This window comes from Microtus oregoni, unplaced genomic scaffold (genome assembly GCF_018167655.1).
Source record: "Microtus oregoni isolate MIOR12 unplaced genomic scaffold, Mior012 000015F_ref0000493, whole genome shotgun sequence".
Classification (NCBI taxonomy): Eukaryota; Metazoa; Chordata; class Mammalia; order Rodentia; family Cricetidae; genus Microtus; species Microtus oregoni.
This window is the reverse complement of record NW_024543074.1, coordinates 39015859-39025136: the sequence shown is the minus strand read 5'-3', so window position 1 is coordinate 39025136 and position 9278 is coordinate 39015859. Positions and strand designations below refer to the sequence as shown.

Below are 9278 nucleotides of genomic sequence, written 5' to 3'. Positions count from 1 at the left end.
TGCTTGAGATAAGGCAGCTTGGAGGGCAGCTCCTGAACCTTGGTCTCCATTATCCTGACGCACAGCTCTCCGGTGCCTTTTACCCATGCTTATCTCGGTTCTTTCCTTGCTCAGACCAAGAATTTTCCCTATCTTTCCAAATCCTTTAGAATTCCTCTTGTTGCCAGGCGGTGGTGGCGCATGCTTTTAATCCCAGCACTAGGAAGGCAGAGGCAGGTGGATCTCGGTGAGTTTGAGGCCAGCCTGGTCTACACAGGACAGACTCCAAAGAGAGAGTCTGTAGAGAAACCCTGCTTCTGCACCATTGCTGCTTGGTGAAATAATTTATTTTGGCGAGGTACAATGGTGAGTATTGTGCCCAGTCCATGGGGACCCCAAAAGACCACCAGGAGACTGACTCACAGATATGAAGAAGCAAGGTTTATTATTGCAATTGTAGGCCGGCCTGGACCTCATCAGCAGAGCAATGGGAGGAGGTGTCTCACCCTTCTAGAGAGCATCACTTAAAGGCAAAAGACAGTAAAGTTATATTAGCAGGGTTTGGGGTGATGGGTTGAATCCTGATTGGCTCCTGCGTAGGGACTTTTCACAGATTTTTAGTTTCAAACCTCACCATCACCCCTTGCTTGTCAAGTTTTCTTATCGGCTGGCCTTTGGGTGGGGACATTCTGTGGTTATCTGTGCTTTCCAGGTGGCTACCCTGCTACTTTTGTCCCTAGCCATTTCTGAGAACTGGAATGTTTTATAGAAAATAGCTTACACAATACAAGATGGAGGCAGAGGACAAAATGGAGGAACTTTGGTTCTTCAGTTACCTTTCCTCGATCCTGCACAAATAACTTCCTCCAAGCCTTGCTGGTGAATGTCCCATGCCTCAGATTCTTTCCAGGAGTTCCTATCTCTCCCTGGAAGTCCCGCCTATCCTCTCCTGCCAAGCTATTGGCCAGTTGGTTCTTTATTAACCAATCAGAACGTGCCCTAGGCAAGAGAGGAAGGACACCGTGTACAAAAAGGTTACCCAACACTTAGTACACTCGCTGGTCTATAACTTTAGACACTTTCAGCAGCGCCCAGGAGTCCTTGCCAGCTGTTGTGACAGCACGACTACAGAACAAGAGGGCTACTGGGAACAGCTGGCTAGAGAAGCCGGAAAGCCTAACAGCCCTTTCCTCAGACAATGCCCATGTGGCTCCTAGGCCACTGACAGGGCTCACCTGGCCTTTGTAAGGCGGCTGGAGCTTCCTGTTGGGGATCCTATGGGCACCAGCTTACAGTTGCATGGATTGGCAGTGAGGGCAGTTCTGTGGCCCATGCTTCCTAGGACCTGATAACGACACTTGGCTGCCAGGCCTCAAAACCAAACCGAAACAAAACACGACTTCTCATTTTGTGTCCCTTGGCAGACTTCTGCCTATACGCAGGACAGCCCCAGGAGGAGGCAGGGAAATACTGACCAGTGCAACCTAAAGAGGGATGATAAAAGACAAGGAACTCAGGAAGAAACAAGAAAGGGTAAGGAAAAAGTTCTAGGACACTGACACCAGGGGCCCAATGTGGCAAAAAGCCTCTAAAGGCAGCATAGGGAGTAAAACAGACAACCTTCTGTAGTCCTCCCGAGAAACTACGGAGAGTCCTGCAGCCTGCACTGCAGCACACCTCCAGGGCTCGCAATAACTGCCGCCACAAGTTCAAGACGATGGAGAGCTGCAGGACCCCTTAGTGTTGAGTTACTCAGGAGATACCAGTTCGATACTTGAAAGTCGTGTAGTTTGGCTCTGGAGAACCGATTGTTTTCTTTTCTTTTTTTTTTTTTTAAATATTTATTTATTCATTATGTATACAATATTCTGTCTGTGTGTATGACTGCAGGCCAGAAGAGGGCAGCAGACCTCATTACAGATGGTTGTGAGCCACCACGTGGTTGCCGGGAATTGAACTCATGAGCCATCTCTCCAGCCCCCGATTGTTTTCTAATAATCCTCCTTCACGTTGGCTGTTTGGTCATCCCGACTTGGCGCTTGAATGTCGGTCTTCCAGACATGGGTCCACAACGCACCCCCAGACAAGCCATATACTTGCTGAGAGAAAGGGGTCTAAGTGCGACCATCGGATCCGGAGCAAACCTGGAAAACAACCAGGCGTGAAAACTTAGATGTCAAAGACGCACAGCAGCAATGCTGTCCTGCTTCCATTCACGAACTGCACAGCGCCATGCAGCCTGCACCCCAGAAAGTCCCAGAGTCCCGATCGCCTTCCGCCCAGTGCAAAGCGCCAGCCTTACCTACACCGGCTTTGCCACACATAGCAATGCAGGGTAAGCCCCATCCGGCGTACCTGGATCACTAACCAGGCAGGCTTCAGTCAGTCTCAACCACGCCCACCTGGTCTTACTCCGCCCTTAACAGAGGACGTCAGCCCGCGCTACGTGACATCATCGCTGCGCGCCGCGGCGCCTGCAGGAGAACTGGTGGTCACAGACAAAGGTCGATCATCGTGTACAGAGACACCGCATGGTTTCCCACGTTCTGAGTAAAGTTCTGCAGGGCGGGTCTACGAGGTCCCTCCAACGCTAAGGTGGCGGCCGCAGGTTGGAGTCTCTTGGGCGCTGGCAGCAACCGGCCCCATCACTGACGATTGAAAGGGAGGGGGACATACACCGTCGTGTGGGGCGAATAGAAAGGGGCTTCTCCACAGATGGCCCTGAGCCTTGTCGCCGTGGCTGGAGAGCAGGCGGTCCCGGACTTGGGACACTGACCAGCGGGATCGCTTCTTCCGAGGCAGTGGGAACCTCCAATTTTATGCACTCTCCCACTGGTTTAATCTTGCTGAGTGTTGGACACTCGACTTCCCACCTGCCTAGACTACTTTGGGAGTTTCTGGCATTGGAGAAAGTTAGCACGAACTTCTTTTCCTGTCTGTAATCAGACTTTATAATAATCTGATAAGCGTCCTGTCATAACCGTATTATTATGAAAACTAAAACGATGTTAATAAGAAAGAACCAAGCACCACACACACACCGCACAGGGTGAGGCTCTGACTCCATAACCTTCAGAAATGGGTGGGCGTTGGTCTTCCTGAAACGAACTCAGTCTTTGGAGGATAGGACGCTGGTAGCAACTTTTATGAAAAGCCCCCACAAGCTGTTCTAATCTGAGGCCGGAGAGCTGGTAGGATAGACTGGCAAGTGACACCGTGCTCTCACGCCTGACCATTCGCGGAGAACTCAAACCACGGATCGAAGATAACTTTTTAAATAGAGTCTCCACTGAACATAGGGTTTCCCTGGAAACAAAATCACTTAATAACTGTTATATGGTTTGTGTATATGCTCAGGTTGCTTGCTTCAGTTTTTTGAGACAGTCTCGACACAGTCTGACCTTTAACTCCCTGTGTAACAGGATAATCTTGAACTCCTGATCCTCCTGCCTCTGTCTCCAGAGTGTTGGAAATGCATGTAGTCCACACCTGGCTTTGTATTCTTTTAGGTATTCTAAGTGATTTAAGGCACAGGGGAACCAGTGACAGGTCATATGCAAATACTGCGCCATTGTACAGCAAAGTGCTGACAGTGCGTCAGTGTATCTGTAGGGAACTCCGGGACCAATGAACGCGGAGCTACAGTAGATGTGCTGCCAGAGGTGCACCTGGCTCTGACGTAGCTCCAGGCAAGGATTTTAGAACAATAATCAAGTGGAAAAATCAGGGTTTTTTTTTCCCTTGCCTAACAGATCCTATATCTGGGCCAGTGACTGTTTCCTCCTGCCACCACAGCTCCAAGGAAAAACAATGCCTTTGGGCAGCCTGCTTGGGAAAGCATGGAATTCCAGTCCCCTCAGGTACGTCCCTGTCCTCGGTGCTAGGAGGCTTGTGCCCTGAGCCACCCACTGTAGACAGCTTCAATGATGCTAATTGCTCAGCAGAGGCCCCTCTCAATGTGAATCTACAATATTCACTGATTGCTGGGCAGTTCTCTGTCCTATCCTGACAGTGGCTGGCTGGCTGGGTACTCGGTGCCATCTGGCTCAGCACCACCCATCAACCAATGTTTGCACGTCTTGTCTGTAGCCTGCTGAGGCACTGTGCCGTGAGGGCAGCCACTCCTGCACCCTGCCACCTACACACCTCCTCGTGGAGAGCTGACAGCAGCAGGGCCTCACTCACTCGACTACGCCGCCAGGCCTATGCTCGCCTCTACCCTGTGCTACTGGTCAAGCAGGACGGTTCCACCATCCATATCCGATACCGGGAGCCACGGCGCATGCTAGCGGTAAGCGTCCTTCAGTAGGTGTTTGCTGAGCCATAGTGTTGGGGCTCAGTGCCCGAACTTGGAACTGAGGTTGCATACATAGCTAAAGTGGAGGAGGAGGAGAACAGGTTGTTGGAGGAATTTACACCAAAAACTCCAATCATCAAAATTAGAACAAACAAATGAGTCATTTCTTGTTTGGGTTTTGTTCTTGTTTTATTTGTACAGGGTCTTATGAAAACCAGGTTGGCTTTGAACTTACATACTGAGGCTGACCTTGACCTCCAATCTTCCTGCCTCTTTAAATGCTTAAATTATAGGCCTGTTGGCCGGTAGGTGGTGGCGCACACCTTTAATCCCAGCACTCGGGAGGCAGAGGCAGGCGGATCTCTGTGAGTTCGAGGCCAGCCTGGTCTGGTAGAGCTAGTTCCAGGACAGGAACCAAAAAGCTACAGAGAAACCCTGTCTCGAAAATCAAAAAAAAAAAAAAAAAAAAAAAAAAAACAATCAACAGGGTTGGAGAAGATAGCTCAGAGGTTAAGAGCATGGCTGCTCCTCCAGAGATCCTGAGTTCAATTCCTAGCAACCACATGGTGGCTCACAACCATCTCTAATGAAATCTGGTGCCCTCTTCTGGCCTGCAGACAGAGCACTGTGTAAATAATAAATAAATCTAAAAAACAAACAAACAAACAAAAGCCAAACAACAAAACCCACCAAATCGGGGCTGGAGTGGAGTGTATCATAGTTGGTAGAGTGCTTGCCTAAGAGGCATAAAGCCTTTGGTTCCAGGACCACATAAACCAGGCATGGTGGTACAGAGCTGCTGCAGCACTCTGGGGGCTGAGGATGGTTGCTGTGAGTCTGATGCTCTTTTGTACAAATTAAAACTCTGTCTTAAACAAACATACACTAAACCTAGGGGAAAGGAGTAGAAAAACATTTCCCTTCCAAACAGGAGTTACAGATTTGACTAACCAATTAGTAGGCCAGCACAGGATAGAAGGCACAGCCGTGTAAAAGAGGTCCAGGTGTCTTCCCGGTCACTTTCCTGACTCTCCCCAATAGCGAGTACATGCCTTCACTTCTCCCCATGCAGATGCCCCTAGACCTGGATGCCCTATCTCCAGAAGAGCGCCGGGCCCGGTTCCGAAGACGTGAGGCTCAGCTCCTGCAGAAGAAGGAAGAAGAGCCAGAGATGATTGACAGTTTTGACACTGAACGATACAAACGGTTTTGGACCAAGACCAAGAAGTAACTATGTCAGGGCGTTATATCAGAGACATTTTGTAAGGATGGGAGGCATCTGTCTGTAAATCATACCTTCTTGAAACCATAGCCTCCTGTCACTGTCTTCTGTGTGTAAGTCCCGCCCTGAAGTTCATCATTTTGGGAAAGTATGTGCCAGCTCAAAGCCAGATTGAAAGGCCCTGGAGTTAGAACGGATTAGTCAGTTTAGAATCCATTTTGTCAGACCTGTGAATTTTTTATTTGTGTTTTTGGGTTTTGTTTTTTTAAGACAAAGTTTCACCCTGATTGGTCTATAACTCCTACGTAGACCAGGCCTGACACTGCCTCCTGAGTACTGGGATTAAAGGTATATGCCATCACACTTAGCTTCAAACCTCTGGGTTTTAAACACGGTTAAAAGGTTAGCTGTGAAGTATATGGACAGTGGACAGGAAGCTCTACCTGCCTACCCCTAGGAACCTCCAAGTTTAACTCGTAGATCACACGTGGTCTGCAGTGATTATCCTCAGCCCCAGCCTTTATAGGTCCTTCCCTGAAAGGCTTCCCAGGGAGAAACACTTTCCTGCCCTTGGGTACCCAGGAATGTGGCCAAGCTGTGTGTCTTTGTTTCTGAGGCAGGCTTTCTCTTTGTATCTGGCTGTCTTGGAACTTCCTCTGTAGACCAGGCTGGCCTCACACTCAGAGATCCATCTGCCTCTTCCTCCTGGATTAAAGAAGTGTGCCACCGGGGCTGGAGAGATGGCTCAGTGGTTAAGAGCACTGGCTGCTCTTCCAGAGGTCCTGAGTTCAATTCCCAGCAACTACATGGTGGCTCACAACCATCTGTAATGAGATCTGGCGCCCTCTTCTGGCATGCGGGCATACATGGAGGCAGAATGTTGTATACATAATAAATAAATAAATAAAATCTTTAAAAAAAAAAAAAAGTGTGCCACCACCACTGGCCAGGCTGTGTCTTGAACCCCTAGTCTACTCCAGTCTGCAGAATATAGGTTTTTATAAAAAAAAGCCTATAGCTGTTTATAAACAGCTGCTTGAACCTTTGTACATCTTAATGATGATGTAAAATTCCATTGGCTGCCTCCAGATGCAAGAGTGCACATAGTACCTAACTTCAAGAAAAGCAGGCCTGTGACCATCCAGCCTTTCACGGCTGTAGTCAGTTGCTTCAGATTCCGGTTCTCACAGGAATAGGTGGTTACTCAAGGCTGCACAGGCTTGGAACTGGTCTGGACACTTGTCCCATAGCCATGTTCCTCTTAGCTTCACCTAGTATGCATTCTGTGCTCAGACAGTGCAACTCAGCCTTCTATGTCCTTGGCATACTTGGTCAGCAGTGAGGGCCTCAGAAGCTTCTATCTTGCTTTCTGAAGAGCTTCTCTGGGAGATGACTGGTTTCCTCTTCTTTCACTGTGGCCCACATGTCTGTCAGCTGCTCCCTTATTGTGCAGCTCCCCTTAGGTCCATCCATGCCATCCATCCAGTCCTTGTGTGATCCTGTTCTGAGGGATCTGGTTCCAATTGTGTCCTCCAAAGCCAGGACATGAACTCGGGGCTTGTACTAGTTGCTTCACAAACTGTTTGTAGGTACTCACCATGTATTCAGAATAAAGACACGAGCAAAAATGGGGCTGTCCAGGTCTCTCTGGGATGCCAGAGAGTACCAGGTTATGTTGAGGCAGGGCCTTGCTAAATTGCCCAGACTACCTTTCAAATCTCTTTGTAAGCTTAGGCAGCCCTTGAACTTCCAGACTTCCTGCTTTACCTTTCTAGGGAACTGGGATTACACTCTCACCACCACGCCTAGCTCAGATGGGGTACTTTCATTAACAGGGTGGGATACACTCTATGGTATGTGTGTGTTCAGAGGACAAATTGTGGGAGTTGGTTCTCTCCACCATGTGGATCCTGGGGATCAAACTTGTTCACCAGGCTTGGCCCATACCCTCTAAGCCATCTTACCAGCCCTGGGTACTTTATAAATAGTAATTCTCACAGCTGCAGATTTTATACATGTGTTGTCTTGTAGAATATGTGAAGTTTCTCCAAAAGCGGTGACAAAGGAGTTCTCACAAGGGACTGATCCAACTGCTCTCTAGATAGATCCCTAAAGAAATACTAGGGTGAGCAGTGTGGTGGCCACACCTTTAATCCCAGCACTTGGGAGGCAGAGGCAGGTGGATCTCTGTGAGGCCAGCAGGGATACACAGTTAAACCTTATCTCAAAAACAAACTGGAAAGCCGGGCGGTGGTGGCGCACGCCTTTAATCCCAGCACTTGGGAGGCAGAGGCAGGCGGATCTCTGTGAGTTCGAGACCAGCCTGGTCTACAAGAGCTAGTTCCAGGACAGGCTCCAAAACCACAGAGAAACCCTGACTCGAAAAAAACCAAAAAAAAAAAAAAAAAAAAACAAACTGGAAGACATTAGCCAAGTTGCCTCTCCTGATTAATACTGGAAGAACTGGAAACCAGGGGGCAAGGCTTGCTTTTTTTCCCACCTCCTTTGATAACAAGAGTTACAAATTTGCAGCTTGGAGGAGCCTGCTTCACAGGCCAGTATGTTCAAGGCTATCGAAATCACAACAATGATTGTCTTCAGAAGAATATCCGAGGTATAGGAACATCATTTACCTTGTTCTGTAGAAGCTGAGGAAGGGCCTAGGCATTTCTGTGTTCCTTTCCACATTTGTTGACATTCCAAATTCCCTTTTTGAGAAATAACAACATGGGATGTTTCCATCTTCATGTCAAATTCATTGTATCCTCACTTAACCTTATTAAAACCCCAACACAAACAAAAGAACCTCACCACCCTTAAGTCATCCAGATGCCAGCACTATTGAGTTCAGACAAAGGATCTGTTCTGGGTTCTCGACAGTCGACATCTCATTTTATACTCGAGTGACAGAAAACAAGAGAGTTCTCCAGGGCTCCCTTCATATGAGCACTAGTCTGTGAGGCTCTATCTCGTTACCTCAATGGCCTATCCTTCAGGAACAAGCCTAGTGGATGATTTAAACATGACAATGGGAGCTGGGTGATGGTGGCACACGCCTTTAATACCAGCACCAGGGAGGCAGAGGCAGGTGGATCTCTGATTTCGAGACCAACTTGTAAGGGTGTAGTTTGCCACACAGTCTATTACGGGCAGTTAGGGCTGACACTATAATACAGAATAATTCATCATTTAAGCTTTAGTCCAGACATCGATTTGATCGTTCATTGTCTGCCAGTTTCAACTAATGATTTAGGGTCAAATGACAGCTAAATCTATCTTCAACGAACTTTAGTTACTCTTGACTTTTGTCTTGGTCATGCCCCATCAAAACATAATGCAATTAGCTCTGTTCTTCGTACTTCTCAGTAAAGTCTCACCATCAGAGAACACAGGTTGCTCTGGTTTAGGGCTGATTGCTTGGACTTTATGGCCTTTAACTTGTTCATGCCACAGAGGAGTTGATTTGTGTTTCTTTGGCGACTTTATCCGTCCCTCAGTGTTCCCGGGAGTTTTGCCACTATTTCACTTGCCACTTTCATTTTACCTGGGATCCCAGTCCTTTAGGGTTAGTACGCCTGGCTCTCCAGGAGGAGGAAAGGCTCCAAGCACAAGACCCGCGGCGCCCGTCCCCGGTCCCTCCTGGTGTCACCAAGGTTTGTTGACATCCCAATTCACCGAAGATCGACGTGTGAGGTCGCACAGCAGCCCTTTTTTCGAGAAGCTAGTGCGCAGCTGCACGTCGTAATGGGATAAAGGATGTGCCTATGGGTGAAGTACTAA

At 48.3% G+C, this 9278-nt stretch overlaps 1 protein-coding gene and 1 long non-coding RNA gene across 3 annotated transcripts; one reads left to right on the top strand and one right to left on the bottom strand.

Annotated features, from left to right (window-relative positions):
• The first annotated feature begins 2422 nt into the window (after positions 1-2422).
• Positions 2423-5587, top strand: Mrpl55 (mitochondrial ribosomal protein L55). Of its 2 annotated transcripts, none has more exons than XM_041663986.1 (4): positions 2423-2483; positions 3732-3839; positions 4069-4270; positions 5349-5587. In XM_041663986.1, exons 2-4 carry the CDS (start codon positions 3790-3792, stop codon positions 5505-5507), a joined length of 411 nt encoding a protein of 136 aa, XP_041519920.1. In that variant the 5' UTR covers positions 2423-2483; positions 3732-3789; the 3' UTR covers positions 5508-5587. The 2 variants fall into 2 exon arrangements, with proteins under 2 accessions (XP_041519920.1, XP_041519919.1); XM_041663985.1 differs by having other exon boundaries at positions 2429-2587.
• Positions 5576-9233, bottom strand: LOC121456130. The gene is made up of 3 exons (XR_005975597.1): positions 8876-9233; positions 8132-8206; positions 5576-5679 (listed from the first exon to the last, which is right to left on the bottom strand). It is a non-coding gene; the product is annotated as an uncharacterized LOC121456130 (long non-coding RNA).
• Positions 9234-9278: the final 45 nt, after the last annotated feature.